The following is an 18854-nucleotide window of genomic DNA, read 5'->3' as shown; positions in this document are numbered from 1 at the left end:
AAAATCACTAGATGTCATCTCTAGCCCTTCCAGCCTCCAGGCATTTATGCTGCATTCAACTTTCAAATTAACTATCTATAAAAATTGAACACCTTCCCCCCCCCCCCCCAAAAAAAAAAAAAAGAAAGTACTTAGCTTGACAATGAGAGAATATTTTCTGACTATTTTATGATTTCAGATATTTTTGTGTATTATATATGTGTATTCCCTGTAAATCTCTTTTTAAATTTTTTTCCCTTGTTTGTGCTTGTGCAGGATGCCATTTGACAGACAAGCACCTGAGGTGGGTCATGTATCTATATTTCTTCACTTATTCTAATTTTCTAAATTCATTAATGTAATTGTGTCTTCACAAATTTTTACTCTGGGCAGAATCTTGATTGATTAGATTGTCTTTGTGTGCAAATGAATCTTTTAGGGTGAGTTGATGAAGGTTTATCCATGAATGATAACTTAGATCAATTTAACTGGTCGATTGCTAATGTAGGAATAATTAAGTGGTTCCAGCATGATAACTTTGTAAATTTTGGATTTTGAGTCTATGTAAAACTTTCAAAGATCTTTTCCACGTCGTAAGCTTACAATATTGGCATTTGCTTAAACTGATCACTCCATATAAACCTTCATTGGAGCTGGACAAAAACTCACTAATTGAGGCCTCCTTATCTCTGGCCAACACAAAAAATTCTTGAAGTTGATATTGTGAAGGTCCATCCCTGCACTGAAAATCATGCCGAAATGGGAGAGTGTAACTCCCCACATGAAAAGACACATTAGCTGACTTTCACCAGCCTTTTCTAATTCACTTCCAACCACTAGCACTGTGAGTTTCTACCCTTCTCAGATTTCCAACCAATTTTTTTGTCTTCACATTGAGCAACAATCACAAAAACTTGAAAGATGGTCTTCTTTCACAATAAATCACCCAATATTTGCATATGCTTCCTTGGTCATATGGTCTGGTTGAAAAGTTTTTATAATTCTGACTGCTATACTATTTCTTCCTAGGGTTATGCTGTCTAAAAGTGTTAAGACTTTTTAAAAAATGAACTTTTTTGTGGTAAGAATGTCTTTATTATTGTTGGCTTTGTTCATTTTGTTTGAGCAGGTTTCTCAGGAAACGAACAAGACACATGCAGCTCTATTTTCTCCGTTTTGGAATGAGATAATCAAAAGCTTACGTGAAGAAGACTATATCAGCAACAGGTAAATTATTAAGTTGGGCTTTATTATTATCATGCTGGTTATGTTCATTTTGAGACTGGTACTAATTGGTCAATCTGCAACTTTTTATATTTTAAGGGAGATGGACTTGCTTTTAGTTCCCAGCAACAGAGGAAGTCTAAAATTAGTTCAGTGGCCTTTGTTTCTTCTAAGCAGTAAGGTGTGACCTGTTAAATATTTACTAAACAAATAACTCCTGAAAGACATTGGTTCTATACTAATTTCTCTCACGTTCGTGGGCAATAAATTTTCAGATCTTATTGGCTATCGATCTGGCTATTGACTGCAAGGATACACAGGCTGATCTTTGGAATAGAATATGCAAGGATGAATATATGGCATATGCAGTTCAGGAGTGCTATTACAGTATTGAAAAAATTTTACATTCCTTGGTTGATGGTGAAGGGAGACTCTGGTATGTCTTTGCAGCTGCATGCTTCTTTTAATATATTGATGTCTTATCTTATTAGGGATTACATTTAAGAGCTTACCCACAATTACTTAGCGTGCCCTTTACCTGCATCCTTGTTTATGATAGGGTTGAAAGGATATACCGTGAGATCAATAACAGCATCTCGGAAGGTTCACTTGTCATAACCTTGGTTCTGAAGAAGCTTCCTCTGGTTCTGCAAAAATTGACTGCATTGCTTGGGCTGGTAATACTAAAACCTATTTGCATCATTTTGTTATTCCAATCACTGGTGCTAAAATTTATGTTACAATATGTGAGCCATCTCTGTGTCTTTTGCATTTTATTCTTTTACTTCTCGTCCTGTTCCTTTTTCTTTGTCTTTCCCATCATTGAAGTGGTATTTTGGTGTTATTAATGTTTTTTTTTTAATTGTATTAATATATTTGCAATTTATCTGGTATTGCAGTATAATTTGTTTGATTGCTCTTTTAATTTTTATCTATTGGTATACCAGTCACAAGGCAATATTACAATGTCAATGTCCCTTCATAATCAGATATTGTGCATAATTAATTGATTTTCAATGTGCCTGTTACTAATATGTAGTGAAGTCTGTAAAGTTGTACATCATGCTCTTTTTCTAGTTTAACATATTCTGATGATAAACCTTTGTTTCATTTAGCTAAGGAATGAAAAACCTGTAGAAAAAGGTGCTGCAAATGCTGTGTATCAACTATATGATTCTGTTACGCATTACCTGCTATCAGATGATTTGAGGTAAATTGTCTGATGCACAATTTTTGATGGTATACATAAAGTAATAGTTAAATAGATTTTCATTTCTGAATCGTTTAGTGTTTAATGTGATACATCAGGGAGCAGCTTGATACATGGAACATTTTGGCAAGAGCAAGAAATGAAGGTCGTCTGTTTTCTAGAATAGAATGGCCCAAGGATCCAGAAATTGTAAGCATCCTTCAAACTTGATAATGGTCTCCCATTTTCGGCTTACTATTGTTGCTTTACTTGTACATTTTTTCTCTTACAGCGGGAGCAGGTGAAGCGACTGTACCTTCTTCTCACCGTAAAGGAGTCGGCAGCTAACATTCCTAAGAATCTGGAAGCAAGGAGAAGATTGGAGTTTTTCAGTAATTCATTATTTATGGACATGCCTTCAGCAAGGCCAGTTTGTGAAATGATACCATTTTGGTGTGTTGATGCTAATTTATCAGAAAAACGACTTAGATTTGTTTCTGGAGGATTATCTGTCTATCGAACTAATTAAATATTTGTTTGTTGCTTGAGGATAGTGTCTTCACCCCATACTACAGTGAGACTGTGCTTTATAGCTCCAAAGATTTGCGGGAGGAAAATGAGGATGGAATATCTACTCTTTTCTACCTTCAGAAAATCTTTCCAGGTATATTTCATTTCATTATTATCTGAAGTGATGTTATCTCTTCCTGTCATAATGTTGTTGTCTGTCAATATTTTAACATGTGAACTAAGTCAGACTCTTTCTACTTCCATCCCCCTTTTATTGCTTCTAGAATGAATCTTCAGCTGGTGTTCCCGTATCGTGCAAGAATATACATCGCTTTTCCAAATGTTCCTGTTGCATATCAGTTGTGTTACTGGAGATGTCTTCTAGACCTTCACATTCCATGTTATGTTACTTTTACGAGTCCTTTGTTGTGTACCAAATTGTTGATTATGTTTCAGTATCTGTATGGTTGACACACTGGGACTTAAGTGGCTATTTGAGAGTAAATTTTGGCAGTGTATGGTACCATGTGATGGTTATCATATTATGAACGTTGAATGCCTACAAATCTCGAGTCTGTTAGCTTTCTTGTTGGGTTCCATCTTAACTGTAGTATGGCTTAAGTCTAGGTGTAAAGGAATAGAAACTCTCTTTTTCCTTATTTGGTTACAATGTCATAAAAGGAGGCAAACAATCATTCTTCCCTTTGCCTCAAAACCCCATCTTTCTTAGTCCCCCAAATGGGGGGAAGCAAAAGGGAAAGGAAAGGGGCTAAAATTTTCGTTGTGAATCAAGATTTATACTCCTATCCATTCTTTCGTTTCCAAATACTTATACATTAGAAGGGCATAGTTGTAAATGTAAATATCAATGTATCCTTGCCATTTCTTTTCCTCTCCTTATTCACATAATAACATATGATTTTCTTTTCATTCCTTTCCCTTCCCCTTTCACCTTATCAAAACAAGGCTGTCATAAATCTTTTCTTTTTCTTTAAAATCCCTCCATTCTCTTTCTTTTCCTTCACTCATTCCTATATGAGCGTGGGGTTGGCTTTTTCTTTTTCTGGTTATATAGGTTGGAAATTATTATAGTGATCAAGGCATTTTGGCAAAACTATGAAGTTACCTATTTCTTTGTTCATTTTGGTCAGTTAGTTGATGGCAGGCTTGAAAGGCTTCATCTCTTAGTTATACAGTGTTTCAAATAAATACTAAGGTCTTTTTTTGCATCTGAACAGCATATGTGTTGTTTCCTACTCTTAACTGCTTGATGTTATTCAATATTTCCTTATTTCCCAGTCAAGTTTCTTAGCATGCCATGTTGGATATAAGATTAGAATAAACCATTCAAATGAACTTTAAAGATCACCCATACACAATTACTGTGGTCTGATGAATTTATTTTCTAAGATAGATGATTCTCTGCACTTTGAATTTGGGTTTGGAGATACGTTTCTGGTTTTGAAATTAATTTGACAGCAAATAGTGTGGAAGTTTCTTCAAAATTGGGAAAACAATTGAAAATTGGAATTCCTTGCACTGTTGTGGGAATCATAATTGGATTTTGTGAACCAAATTAGTTCCTGAGTGACAATGCAGGCAGGGGCTGAGTGGGGCAATAAATAGGGGTAGGAAATTATAAACCCTGCCCGTAACATACCCCATTGCCATCCCTAGCTGTGGTTCTAATTATAGTTGTGGAGTTATCAGGTTTGCTTGCTGAGCGACTTGTGCATGCAGTTGAGGGTTTTTTTAATTATATATATATATATATATATATATTTGGTGATGTCTTTATCTGATAACTGTCCATCTCCTCCTGATTTTAGATGAATGGGAGAATTATTTAGAGCGGGTTAATGAAGGTAAGTCTACCGGGAATGTAGAAGCTCAAGAAAGTACGAGTGAATTGGAGCTTCGGTTTTGGGCATCTTATCGAGGGCAGACTCTTGCTAGGACTGGTTAGCATTATTTTATTATTAATGCCCTTTATTTCGTTTTTATGGAATGCGTTCTGAATTTTCTTATCTCTCTAGTATTATGTGAGATTGTCAAAAGGCTGTTGTACTTTCAATATGTTACCTCTCTAATAATCCTAAGTGACATTTGAAATGCAGTTCGTGGCATGATGTATTACAGAAGGGCATTAATGCTACAAAGTTACCTAGAGCGGAGATCTTTGGGAGGTATTCTCTTCAAACTTTTTATAATGACCTGTACTATATAAGGGTAAGACATGATATGCTCACACTATTTCATCTTGTTTAATAGTGGATGATTATTCTCAAGCCGACTCACTGACAATTGAAGGATTTGAATTGTCTCCTGAAGCTCGAGCACAAGCAGATATAAAGTTCACTTATGTTGTTTCATGTCAAATTTATGGTCAACAAAAGCAGAACAAAAAAGCTGAGGCTGTTGATATTGCTCTTTTGCTACAGAGGTATAAATTTCTTAAACTAATGGTCTATTTTATCCAATCCGTAGCAACCTTGTCAACTATTTGTTAATTGGAAGCAGAGTAATAGTTCCTAATATAAATTAATATAAGGTTGATTCAAATGGCCCACTGGGCTGTGCAACTAAAATTCAGTTGCCAAGTAGTGAACAATGTTAGGTTCATTCAAAACTTGGGTGCAAAGTATCAGGCTTGCTTGTCTTTCAGATACTAAAAGAGATTTGTTGCTATTAGTATTGTCATCATGCCATTTCTTAATACCATGTCATCTTCATGCTGCTGTCTGCATGAATTTTAAATTCTATAATGTACTCAGGATCCTTGATTAAGTGTTACATGTCATGGCTTTTGTGACATTGTTGTTTTCTTTTTTTTCATTAGGAATGAAGCCCTTCGAGTTGCTTTCATACATGCAGAGGAGAATGTTGGAGCTGAAGGAAAAAGGGAATTTTATTCGAAGCTCGTCAAAGCTGATATAAATGGGAAAGATCAGGTTTGATGATGACTTCTTTAGTCTTGTCTTTGTTTAAAATCCTTGTTTGGAATGGGTTGACAGTACCACAGTAATGCATCATTCTTCTACATGAATATTTTGAAACCACTATTCTTCTACATGAATGTTTTGAGGCAAGATAGTGGATGACTTGAATTCAACGTGGAACATCTTTGTGTATGGTTTGATGTCCTTTTGCTTAATCTCTAATCATGTGGATTTCTCATTCATTCGTTGCACATTGGCAGAATTTATTTGAAAAAAAATCCTTTTTTTGAATTCTAATTTCAAATGATGGTGGAAATACAGTAAGCATGGTGCTAAACTGAAAATGCAATAATATTCTTTTCATAATGTGTTGAGGCTTTTCAAAATAGCTATTGTTGAGATTGGAGTTTGTGTCTTTCTGTTTGCTTCCAAGATTGCCGCTATCTTTGTCATATTTTGGCCTCAGAAGTCAGTAGGCTATTTTTCTTATCTTCATTTAAATTTGACATTATGCATATGTACAAAATTTGAATCTGTTTCAACTTTTTTGAGCTCGTTACTTCGAAAATGACAGCTTACATACTTGTAATGTTTTAGCATGTGTCTTTCTTTTTCTCTGTGCTCTTCTGTTTTGTGAATGTTTTCACACTTTTTTTTTGAACTGCTTCTGCCATAGAGTTGATTAACATGTTGTGGTATTAATAAATGCGTTCTTAATACAATGTGTTTTATTTTTCCCCCGCTAGCCATGATAGGTTTTTTTTAATGAGGCCTTTATAGTGCCTAGTCTAGGAATTCTTGTTGATATACTTCTTGCATTTAATTACTTCTGCTAGTTTATTGCCATATAGTTGTTTGCTGGTGCTTATAGTTTGTTCTGTTTATTTTTCTATTAATTATACAATTTTTTTACAGTTTTATTTTCTCTCCTAAAATATTATTGATGAGATTTGTTTTTCACTGCTATTTTGCTCATAGCTGTGGTAAAGTGTAATGAAAGAGCTCATCCCCTGTTCTTTTTTTCTTTATTCAGGAAGTGTATTCAATTAAACTTCCTGGAGACCCAAAGCTTGGAGAAGGGAAACCTGAAAACCAGAACCATGCTATAATTTTCACTCGTGGGGAAGCTATCCAAACTATTGACATGAATCAGGTAATTAAATGTTATGCGCATTCTTATGAGTTCTAGTTTTTTTATTTGCAATTAAAAAGATGTAATTTAATCTTCATCTTTGTGAGTTTCTTTGGAAGCTGTTATATATGCTTTTTCTGTCTTCTCCTGTTGGTTTTTAGCATTAGTGTAAAAAACAAAGAGTTTTTCTATAGTTTTGTTGTATCCAGAGAGCACTAGCTCCACTTCTCTATATATTCTTAATGTGATGGAATATGCAAAAAGGATTTGCACATGATCGTGTTGAGGACTTTTGATTGCTGAATTATTAAGGCGTGCTCGCTTGGGTACTTTATTAGCTTGATTGGGATTTTTGGTTAACTGATTAGTATGCATTATTGTGGGATTTGTCACTGGCTGTTGTTGTGGTTTTTATCATGATTATGAGTCCTTGGTGATGGCCAGGAATGTTGGACTTAATATAAAACTGGTGTCTGGCAATTTTAGATTGTGTGAATTACGGTTGGATTTGAGACTCGATCTACTTAAAATTAATCTCGTCAAGGTTGCATTTTATTTGAGGTGCTGGTAGATGATTTAATAATTTACAGCCCAAGGAAAAATGAACATCAATACCAATTTTTCTATTAATGTGGTATTAGTTTGTGCTCAATACAGTAGCTTTGATTTCCATGGCTGCCTGGTAGGATTTGGATCTCGGATTTGTCTGACATCAGGAACATGTTTTATTTTTGTGAATGTTTATATTTCATGGAAGCTATCCAGATAAGGTGCTGGTTATTATTAACGAAGGCTGAAGCTGAATTAAGCCAACATAAGGATTTCTAATTTTGTTGGATGTCCAGCATTTCATATATTTATATCATTTTTTCATTTGTTGTTTCTAGCATGCTTCAGTCCTCCTTCCTGTTAGTTGTTGCATTACTTTTCCGTGGATACCTTGCAGCACTTGGCTTTCATGTTGGTTTTATCCATCTTGTGGCATTGTAGAATGATTTAAGAAGTAATCTGTTTGCTGACCTGCCCTTGTCTTGTTCTGTAGGACAACTACCTGGAGGAGGCAATGAAAATGAGAAATCTTCTTGAGGAATTTCGAGGAAATCATGGTCTTCGACCTCCAACTATTCTTGGTGTTAGAGAGCATGTTTTTACAGGAAGGTTTGTGTTGCTTTTCCATTGAAATAAATTTTATTTTGCTGTTTATTTTCCTAACGCATCGTGATGTGGATGTGTACATGCAGTGTCTCATCTTTAGCCTGGTTCATGTCTAATCAGGAGACTAGCTTTGTTACTTTGGGCCAGCGCGTGTTAGCAAGTCCTCTAAAGTGAGTATATTTACCATAAAAGGCAACTCCTGATTTGCTTATATTTCTACTCTTGAACTTGTCATTTGTGTTTATTGCCCAAAACTGAATGGAAGAATCGAAAAGAATTGTTAGTAGTGGGAGCGTTGACAGTAAAGAGGAATTCAATGTGAACATGTCATGTTGCTAAGGTCCTTATATTCTACAGTCAAGGGGACCCTCTTTGCAAGCAAGGATTTAGTTTAAACGTTTTCAGTTTCCTCCACTATCTTTTTGCAGCTATAGGCTTTACTTTAAAATCTGTTTGGTCATATCAGTTGTAAGTGTATATTATTTTTTATTAAGACAGTAAATGATTCTTGTGCAACACTGGGGAGCTTAGAAGGATGGCTGCAATAGAGAGTGAAATTCGGCACTCATATGTTTGACATGGTGCTCCTATTATCTGGTAGTAGAAGAAGTAAAAATTCACCCATAGAATTTTTGAACATGAAAGATACTTTACCACTTTTTTTCTATTAGTACTGGTTCCATATCTAGTTTTGCTGATTTACTTATTGTTTGTTCCCCTTTTGGTATTTGAAATTGAGGAAATATACTCATTGTCACCTGGATATATGGACCTTTTGCCTGGCCTAGTGTTCAGCTTTGTTTATTTTGTCTTCTTAAATTTGTTACTCTTCTAGGAAAAAGTGTCTTAACACATGTTTCATTCTGTCTTTGTATTGTTATTCTTCAAGGAAAAGTGTCTTTACACTTATTTATATTATTGCTTTCATTATTTTAATGTATAATATCTTACTTGAGTGCTGGGCAGTGGCTTTTTGTTTTAATCATAAGAATTTTGTAATTTCCATTGATTTGCTTGAGCTTTCTTATGAGCCATTATGTTAGGTTCTAGCTTGTTTGTCACCCTGCACTTATCTGCTGTCTTAGAAGGAATTTTATAGCACGTTACTTATGTCCATTTTCATGTGGAAAAAAAATGCAGAGTTCGTATGCATTATGGGCATCCTGATGTATTTGATCGAATCTTTCATATAACTCGAGGAGGGATTAGTAAGGCATCACGTGTTATCAATATTAGTGAAGACATATATGCAGGTAAGCTTGGAGGATGGCAACTGTTGGTTTCCATTTTTAAAGTGTACAGTTTTTTCAACCAACTACTTCAGCTAGTTTCTTTTCTTCTGCATTTCTTTTTGCAGTTATGTTTTAAGGCCTAGCAGACCTGGTACAGAAGAAGTATATACAAAATACACACCTAAAACCATCTGAAAAATGCAAATAGGAACTTAGAGAAGATTATGCTATTTAAATGGAAATTAAATATTGGGATTTCATTCTTGGTGGCAAGTGTCTGTGGTACTGAAAAATAAACCCTCCCAATATTTCCTTTCTTCTTTTGTCAGAACTTCCTTTCCGGGTATTTGAGAATCAATCACTGTAACTGGAGTCACCCAAGCCACTCAGACAAAACAAAAACTAATGCCTGTAACAACTAAGTATGAATTAAAATTTCTTAGACCTGCAATGATAATTAACACATATCTGTAGTCTTAATGAGATTGTCAACGTGAAAAATTTACCTAGAGCCAGTACAAACCGAGAAAGGGAGTCTAACATTGTTGCTTAAAGCTTTTTTTTCAGCCAATTTATGATGTTTAAATAAAATTTGTCACAGGGTTCAACTCCACATTGAGGCAGGGTAACATCACCCATCATGAATACATTCAGGTTTGCTTTTCTTTTCATTATCTGTTTTTTGGCAGGGGGCTAGTACATCATATTTTTCTCTTGAACCCATCTTTATCTAGTTTCTTGAGATTCTGCATTTTAATGCAGGTTGGAAAGGGAAGAGATGTTGGATTGAACCAGATTGCTTTATTTGAGGGGAAAGTTGCTGGAGGAAATGGAGAGCAAGTCCTAAGTAGAGATGTATACCGGCTTGGACAACTTTTTGATTTCTTTAGAATGCTATCTTTCTTCTTCACGACTGTTGGTTATTATGTCTGCACAATGGTATGATCGCTCATGATATTATCTCTATGTCATTCTAAATTTGGATTACATTGCCACTCATCAGACTTGTCTGATAATAATTTTCATGAATGCAGATGACTGTCCTTACAGTTTATATATTCTTATATGGAAGAGTTTATCTGGTAATCAAAATTCTTCTTTTCCCTTTCAGCTCTTTTAATATGTTACTTTTCTTTTTAACTTTTTCTTCATAAAGAAGGCAAATTAGTTAATTAGTAATTAAGATGAAACTGTTCATTGAGTTTCTTTTAATTTTTATGTTGTGCAAAATTTTTAAAAATAAAGAAAAAAGCTTCTTCTCTTTTTTTTGAAAAGCAGAAGTAATTTTATTAATAAATAGCTGAAATACAGACATCAATGAAAATAGGTCCCAACACATAGCCAATATGAACCATCCCAAAAGGACAACTCCAAGTTTGTTACTCAATACCTTACAAAAAATTAACTAATCTAAGTCTAATAAGGCTAAACCGATCAGATAACAAGAAGACAATCCACAGGGCTTCCCAAGAAATTGAAGAGTCATTCTGTCAAACATCCTTAGCCCATAAACGACAACTCATTAAAGCACATACTATTGGAAATTGTCATCCCCCGAAAGCAGCCAACTTCATTCTTCATTATCAGCTTCGTTGCCTCCCAGTTAATGGAACAATAACCTACCTTCAAGGAAACACCATTATAGAGTCAAATCCAGGCTATAAAATTCTCAGTGTGATTCGCTTTGGCCTTAGCAAGCCCATCCCCATTAAAGAATCTTGACAGCCAATTAATTCCATTCTATAGGATGCATATGAAATATTGAAAATTTGGCTTGGTTCGCAAACAACTATCCCATGGATAGGGCATTCTGTCAAAATTTCTTGAAAATCTTGGTTGTATTGCATCTAGTGGTTGCTCTTGCAGCCGTTAGCTCTGGAGATCTATAGGGCACTGGGTAATCATTTATCCAACGAAAGCCACCATATAGAACAAAAAATCTATCCATCAGGGTGGAAAAGTATGCTTTTCAAATGAAAAGAATGTACTTCAATATGTTTAGGCACACAAATAACTTTTGTTTTTGGTTTTATCTGGTTTTATTTTGCAAGCCAGTGCTTCATACATACTTGTTTGTAACTGTATTTGGTCACATGAGTTGGTCCCTCAACTATAGAATGGGCTTAATTGGCACATGATACTGATGCAGCTGCTCTGTTAAGTACTGATGGTTTTGTCAACTTGTGTCCAATTCAACTAGGCTTTATCTGGACTTGACGAGGCAATCGCTAAGCAAGCAAGAATGTCGGGTAATACAGCATTGGATGCAGCTCTGAATGCTCAATTCTTGGTCCAGATTGGAGTTTTTACTGCAGTCCCTATGATAATGGGTTTTATACTTGAAATGGGATTGCTGAAGGTTTGTTGATCTGATTTTCATATGTATATTGATATTCTCAGTTTAGGAGTGTTGCCTTGCATACTTTATTATTCTGGATTATGCTATTTTTAATAAGTTATGCATTAAACTTTTTACATTTTTTATTTTCATTGTCCTTGTTAAGCTGCTCTATCTTTTTTTTTTGGTTCTAATATGTTCAGCACCGTATAGGTTTTGTTATTCTAATTGTCTTTTGGTTGGTTGATATGCAGGCTGTATTAAGTTTTATTACGATGCAACTTCAGTTATGTTCTGTCTTCTTCACATTCTCTTTAGGAACTAGAACTCATTATTTTGGACGTACTATTCTCCATGGTGGTGCAAAAGTATGGGTTTGCTTTTAGTCGTATATTTATCAATTGTATTTCTTGTCTTGCTAATTTAATTGATGTATTTTCATTTTTTGAAATTGCCCCAACAGTATAGAGCAACTGGTAGAGGCTTTGTGGTACGTCATATCAAGTTTGCTGAAAATTACAGGCTTTATTCAAGAAGCCATTTTGTTAAGGCGTAAGTGAATACTTTCTTGTTGAAAATCTGAAAGTATCAATTAATATCATTTGTCACAAGGAAAAGTTGAAGCGGCAGTGGGAACCGAGCCGGGTTGATGTTATTTATATTAAAGATCACATCTGCTTTTATTTTGAAGCTTTCAAACTTAATTTATCTCAGGCTTGAAGTGGCATTGCTTCTCATTGTATACATTGCATATGGTTACACAGAAGGGGGTGCTGTTTCTTTTGTTTTGCTTACTCTTAGCAGCTGGTTCCTTGTCATCTCATGGCTGTTTGCCCCTTACGTATTTAATCCATCCGGTTTCGAATGGCAAAAGTAAGTAGCATAGCACATAGGTTTTGCTGTTGTAGCTTTTATCTTCAACCTTTGCAGAATTAATTATAAGATGTCATTGGAGTATAATTACTGCAACTGTACTGTTGCCTTAGGTTTCTATTGTGTGGTTATACTTTTGTGATTTGATGAACAGGACTGTGGAAGATTTTGATGATTGGACCAGCTGGCTTCTGTATAAAGGTGGAGTTGGGGTGAAGGGAGATGATAGCTGGGAGTCTTGGTGGGATGAAGAACAGGTTTGTTGTGATGTCAATTAGTTCTTTAGTTCTCATTTAGTTTCTCAGCATTTGACATTTTTTTTTTTTGCAACACCTTGTGTGGAGTCTTTATTTTTTACTCAAAATTTTTACCTTTATTCACCTAAAGAGGATTTTTTTTTTGAAAAAAAGTTTAATTAAAATTGTTAGCAAGCTATTCTTGAATCATGTTGTACTTTTCATGCCCTGTTGAAGATGTTTAATTTTCTTTTAACCGTATGAAACAATTATTCTCAGAAGGAGCTTTTCTGTGCTAGATTCTCTTCTGTACCCACAATTATGTAATGAGGGACTTGAAAAGTTGCTTCAATGTTTTCTCTGTTCTAATTTTTACCTTCTCATTTTGAATTCAAAATAATTATTCCATAGCTCTCGCCTTTCATTTGTTGGCCAAGTGCCCTTTTTCCCACCTTTGTCCAATCCATTAGGTATAATATGAATCACTTTATGTGTAGGTTGGCATTGTTTGTCGACTGATAACTGCTGTTCTTCTTATGTTTCTTATTGTGGAAAGCGTTACATTTCTTCTGCAGATTCATATCCAAACACTGAGAGGCCGTATATTGGAGACAATATTAAGCTTAAGGTTCCTTGTGTTTCAGTATGGCATTGTGTACAAACTCCATCTTACAGGATCAAATACATCACTTGCAGTATGCAACTTGCCCTTTTGATTCTCTGGTTCACATATGTTGGCTTTGTTTCACAAATTCTATGAAGCGCGTTATTGAAACTGATTCCCTTTAACTTTCCTCCTACTGGCAATTTATTCCTCCCTTGTCATTTTATCATTTAACAAACCATTTCAAGTTGGGAATGCTTTTTTGACATGTGTGTATGAACTATAATCGAGGCACATTGAATGAACTAGCGAGATAAAAATGTGGGGAGAATGTGAGTTGAGTTCCAATACTACAGAATGCCTCCATCCCACTTGCGGGGCATGGAGGAAGTGGGCATCTATGTCTTTTCCTCCTTAAATACACATGAATTAGGAATTCAGCCTTATAATCCTTCTATTTTCTTCATCTGTTCTACCAAGCAAAGCATATATAAAATTGAACAATTCCTGAACGCCATTACAAAGAATATTTTCATGCACCTGCAAAATTGGTTATGAAGTACAGGTTTTCTTGGTACATTCGGATCCAGATATAGATGTTATTCTTCATTGCATTTCTGTTTACCAAAATGAGAACTTTCCAGTGGCAGGCTGAATAACTGTAAAAATCCTTCCATGCATACATATTGCTTGTCGAAGGCTTACCGTGCATCATCTACAATTCTCGATGATGTCCTATTTGCAAACCTAGGTCTTTTACTGGAATAAGAATTTAGATAATTCTTTTTTTATGGTTTCTTACATTTTGTTTTCTTTTCATCGAAGGGTCAAGCATGGCTAGAGCTAGATCCACTTCTCTTGAAATTGTGACTCAAAGAATTATGATGTTTTAAGGTTATTATAGGTTCTTTCTTCATTAGTGCTGTGTGGTCTCCTAGTGTGAATGTTGATGCCACTTTATAAATGTTAGAATCCCTACTTCATTTATTAAGTAAAGGTGTACTTAGATTACACAAAAGGAAAATAGTAAAAGTATTTTAAACACATTCATTAGAATGATGTCAGTAATAACTTTAATGGAGTGCCTAGGCAAGTTGAGTATGTTTAATGAATAGCCTGCATTGTTTCGCATAGTTTCTCTTGTGGAGGTGCCTGTTGGGGCACTGCTGTAATGAAACTAAATGGTTTTCATATTCTCCTTACAGATATTTTGTATATTAGCACAATGAAAGCATGCTTCTGTCGGTGAATATTTAGTGAACCAGTGAATGGATATAATCGATCAATGCTGTTGGAATTTGATCAAATGCTTAATGACGGTACCTAGAAATTAAATATAGTGAGAACAGTTTCATATGTTGATGAACAGTGTGTTTTTGTGTGTGTTTGTGCCCATATGGATATATGGACTTATCCACAAAATTTGATATGCTGGTGATCTTGATTATATAAATTGCATTGTCACTTTATTGCAGTACAAATTATGTCTTTTAGGATTTAGATAATATATTCTTGGGTTATTACCACTTGATTCTTGATGGTTATTTTTGCTATCCAGATATATGGATTTTCCTGGGTCGTGTTGGTTGGATTTGTCTTCTTGTTCAAGGTTAGTATAGGTTTCATTTAAGGGCATCACCCTTCCCGACCTTCCAAAGATGCCCATCCCTTTTGAAAAAAATTCTTGAATGTATTGGCCTTTTGGTTAAGGTAGCTTAATGATCGATTATCTATTGGCTCGCAGATATTTACCTACAGCCCTAAGAAGTCCACTGACTTCCAACTGGTGATGCGATTTATGCAAGGGGTTATATCCATAGGACTTGTTGCTGCCCTATGCCTTGTTGTTGCCTTCACTGACTTATCAATTGCAGACCTATTTGCAAGCATCCTTGCTTTCATTCCTACTGGATGGACCATATTATGTGTAAGTTATAATTTGCTCTATTGTCTGCATTGGATTTTGTTCTTTGGATTGCTTATTTTTGAATTGATAGGAAAGGAGTTTTTCTGATTATTTTGTTTTGATTTGGACTGTGGAAGCCATGGTCTTGCTAGTCTAATATTCCATGCGCCGTTATTTGTATTTTAAGTGGTGGTCTCCTAGATACGGGAACCTGTTTAACACGACAGTGTGCTTTTATCTGAGTAGAGTAGGAAGCTGGTTTTACATACTGATGCTTCATTTTGGTTTAAGTTCAAACCATTGTCTATGGTTATGTAATTGTTTTGTAACCTTCTCGAATCCATTTTTTGTTTGTGTTGATGTATATAGCTGGCTATAACATGGAAGAAGGTAGTTAGGAGTCTGGGCATGTGGGATTCAGTACGGGAATTTGCCAGATTTTATGATGCTGGAATGGGAGCTATCATATTTGCACCTTTAGCAGTGTTATCGTGGTTCCCATTCATTTCAACCTTCCAGTCTCGCCTTCTCTTTAACCAAGCATTTAGCCGTGGGCTGGAGATCTCCCTCATCCTTGCTGGAAACAAGGCCAATGCAGAGACATGAGCATGTGCTCACTCCGGATATATACACAGCTTTTGTACAGTGTAGATTTATTATTTATTGTTTTGTCTCTCAGCTCCAGCGTGGTTCTTTTATGTACAGATACGATAGATAATTGTAGAAAGTGTAGCTCCTATGAGATAAACATCTTTCCACTATTTTTGGGCATGGATGAGTTCTGATTGTATCCCTTTTTCCGCAGTTTCCATTAAGTGACCCAGAGCTCATCTAAGGAATGTCTCTATTGCATCCGTGAATGAGTGTTTTGGGTTTTTATGTTTCCGGATATATGCCTTGCGTTTGCGGGAACCACCTTTTAAGAATTTTTTTTTTTTTAAAAATATTTGTATGCTTCGAGACGGAGGGGAATCCATGTAAGCAAAGGGACAGACAAACGATTATATGCGTAGGTGATACTTTTTATAAGATGATGGGGGGAGAGGACGATGAACTTTTTGGAGTCGATTCAGCTTCTGAGTAGAGAACAATGACAGCAAATTAATCCCAAGAGGAATATCAGAAGCAGATTATTTAAGAGGTAAGCACAAACTATCTCAGTTGCCTCCATGATATCAGGTGAAGAGAGTATGATCTTAATAGAGTCGGACGGAAAGGAGAGTTTAGCTCTCGATTAGAAATAGGGGAAAAGGGAAGAAAACCCTGCTTGTCTACCAACTAAAACCCTGGTGTGATGGGGTGGTCAAGCAGGAAGAGGAAAATGAGGGAAACGAAGCTATTTGGACCTCATTGCCTTCCTCTGGTTATGGTTCAATAAGAAGCTTGTATACATAAGCAAAAGCCAAAGCCATGAACAGGGAGCAGGAAGTTTGCCAGTAAAAAGTGGGCTCGCCCTCGGGTCAGAAATATTTGAGCGTGGAAAACGTAACGGTGTATACTAAATAAGTAAGTAGTTCAATGCACAAACGAAATTAACAAACATTCCTGAATATCTTCTCCTCTTCTCTTCTCTTTTATTACTTTCTCCATCTCATTCGCTCTCTTTTTGTCCCCTCTCCGTCGGATCCCTCTCATTACGATACCTTTCCATTCATGGCGGTAATTAACATTCCTCATCTTTTTCTTCTTCCTCGCCATATATTCATACATTGACTTTTGCATTAACATTTGCAATTACGTGATCAAATTCATCTCTTTGCGTTTTTTTCCCTGTTGCATTAATAAAAAGAATATCTACGTTCACTTTTGAAAGGGTCATTGCTGTAATGTAGCATGATATAGATATCTGGGTTTCGAAGTTGGGGTCTTAAGTTCGATTGGATTTGTTTAGTTCTTGTTTTACATCATTCCTCATTCATTGTTCAAAGTATGGTTCCAGCAGGAAGCCAATATTGTCTCTCTCTCTCTCTCTTCTTTTTTTTTTTTTTTTATAAATCTATAAATGTGATCATAGAGAGATGTAACCAAGTCATTTTGCGGATTTATAAGCCTACTTCCAGTTGAAGCGATTTAACATTACAAGAAACTTTACGTTTGCTAATGCCTTTCTCATTTCATTTGACATGCAAAAATACAAAAGGTTGATTTATTAGTGATATTTGTTTGGGATTGGGTTTGAGCAGGAGAGAGGGAGACCGCTGCCTAAATTTGGAGAGTGGGATGTAAATAACCCAGCAACGGCGGAAGGGTTTACGGTGATATTCAACAAGGCTAGACATGAGAAGAAAACCAGAGGCAGTGCTGGCACAATCATGTCCCCGACCACTGATAAAATTGAAAATGTAACCTCCCCGTCTCCTCGAAAGGTATGCAAGGCATGCTATTACTATATATGCCCTTCTTTTCTTTGGTTTTGTTTGTTTATTCATTATACCCTTCTTTGTGTTTTGTCTTTTTTGGGTTCTCAGACTAAATGGTTTTGCTGTGTTCGAGTATGATAATGCTTTTGGGGCGATGGAATTGAATGGTTGGTGATGCCAGTTTGCCTATATATATATATATATATACATATATATATATATATACATATATATATATACATATATATATATNTATATATATATATATATACATATATATATATATATACATATATATATATACATATATATATATATGTATTATGTATTGGGTGGAAAAAGGCTCCCTTTCCCTTGTATATCTGCCTGGCTTCCTTTCTAGTCCTTGATTAGTTTATTATGGCTCTTCTTTTTCTCTTTCTCCTTTTTCCCTTTTTAAACCCCATTGGCTTGCTTTGTTCTTCTCTTTTGATATTCGTACCTTCGAGTGAAGAGACACAACTTTATTTGGTGGATGTAAAGACACAACTTTAGAGGTGGATCTAAAGACACAACTTTCTTATTGACATCCGTTGAGGAATGCATTGTATGGTATTATCATCATAATTTTATTGATCACTTCTGGGAAAAATGAAATTGTATTACTGTTCAATTAATTACCATATTTGGTTTTAGCAGCATGATAGGATGATTAAATGAGTTGTAGAGCAACAAAATATAGACAAAAGGCAGCGGGGTTTTAAAATCCAAATTCAGAAACTAGTGAAGAAGAGGTTGCCAAAGGACAAGTTTACAGTATATGCTTGGGACGACATGCCATAGATTTTCTACGCATATATTTCAGTTGAGGTTCGTACCCTATTTATTCTCAGATGCTTCTAAAATTAGTTGATTAAAATTTTACTTCGACAAGGTATTGTACCTATCTCCAGCACAGCATCGTCGTCACCCATTTGAATATACATATTGCAATTATAGAAGGAAAGATACCATAGCTTGCCTTGTTTATAACTCTTACCACCTTGGGTCACTGTTCAGAAATTTAATTTATTAGGAGTGGAACCACTTTTGGCTTGGGCTTGGCCTGTAAACCCTGTTTGGGTTGAACCCATCCCCTGCTTAAGACAATACAATGAAAGAAGTCAACCGATCCGATCCTGGTAGGGCTTCAAGGGCA

General features: G+C 35.5%; 1 protein-coding gene across 3 annotated transcripts in view; it reads left to right on the top strand.

The window, feature by feature from the left end:
• LOC18605030 (callose synthase 10) overlaps positions 1 to 16200 on the top strand; it is a 28082-nt gene extending 11882 nt beyond the window's left edge. For 2 of the 3 annotated variants that reach the window (XM_007037799.2, XM_018117339.1), the window contains 29 exons: positions 256 to 283; positions 1109 to 1206; positions 1303 to 1384; positions 1479 to 1639; positions 1763 to 1880; positions 2319 to 2413; positions 2512 to 2602; positions 2685 to 2845; positions 2947 to 3056; positions 4732 to 4863; positions 5020 to 5088; positions 5174 to 5345; positions 5742 to 5853; positions 6875 to 6994; positions 8016 to 8131; positions 8215 to 8298; positions 9269 to 9381; positions 9962 to 10014; positions 10123 to 10299; positions 10395 to 10442; positions 11561 to 11719; positions 11953 to 12066; positions 12162 to 12250; positions 12413 to 12571; positions 12726 to 12828; positions 13383 to 13502; positions 14970 to 15020; positions 15156 to 15338; positions 15687 to 16200. In XM_007037799.2, coding sequence (XP_007037861.2) covers positions 256 to 283; positions 1109 to 1206; positions 1303 to 1384; positions 1479 to 1639; positions 1763 to 1880; positions 2319 to 2413; positions 2512 to 2602; positions 2685 to 2845; positions 2947 to 3056; positions 4732 to 4863; positions 5020 to 5088; positions 5174 to 5345; positions 5742 to 5853; positions 6875 to 6994; positions 8016 to 8131; positions 8215 to 8298; positions 9269 to 9381; positions 9962 to 10014; positions 10123 to 10299; positions 10395 to 10442; positions 11561 to 11719; positions 11953 to 12066; positions 12162 to 12250; positions 12413 to 12571; positions 12726 to 12828; positions 13383 to 13502; positions 14970 to 15020; positions 15156 to 15338; positions 15687 to 15923 — 3355 coding nt within the window. In that variant the 3' untranslated portion in view covers positions 15924 to 16200. The remainder of the gene's footprint in view (positions 1 to 255; positions 284 to 1108; positions 1207 to 1302; positions 1385 to 1478; positions 1640 to 1762; positions 1881 to 2318; positions 2414 to 2511; positions 2603 to 2684; positions 2846 to 2946; positions 3057 to 4731; positions 4864 to 5019; positions 5089 to 5173; positions 5346 to 5741; positions 5854 to 6874; positions 6995 to 8015; positions 8132 to 8214; positions 8299 to 9268; positions 9382 to 9961; positions 10015 to 10122; positions 10300 to 10394; positions 10443 to 11560; positions 11720 to 11952; positions 12067 to 12161; positions 12251 to 12412; positions 12572 to 12725; positions 12829 to 13382; positions 13503 to 14969; positions 15021 to 15155; positions 15339 to 15686) is intronic. The other variant, XM_007037801.2, reaches the window with a different exon arrangement.

Source organism: Theobroma cacao, chromosome 3 (genome assembly GCF_000208745.1).
Source record: "Theobroma cacao cultivar B97-61/B2 chromosome 3, Criollo_cocoa_genome_V2, whole genome shotgun sequence".
In the NCBI taxonomy this organism is placed as follows: domain Eukaryota; kingdom Viridiplantae; phylum Streptophyta; class Magnoliopsida; order Malvales; family Malvaceae; genus Theobroma; species Theobroma cacao.
Note: the sequence above shows the minus strand (reverse complement) of the source record. Positions and strands in the feature narration are given on the sequence as shown.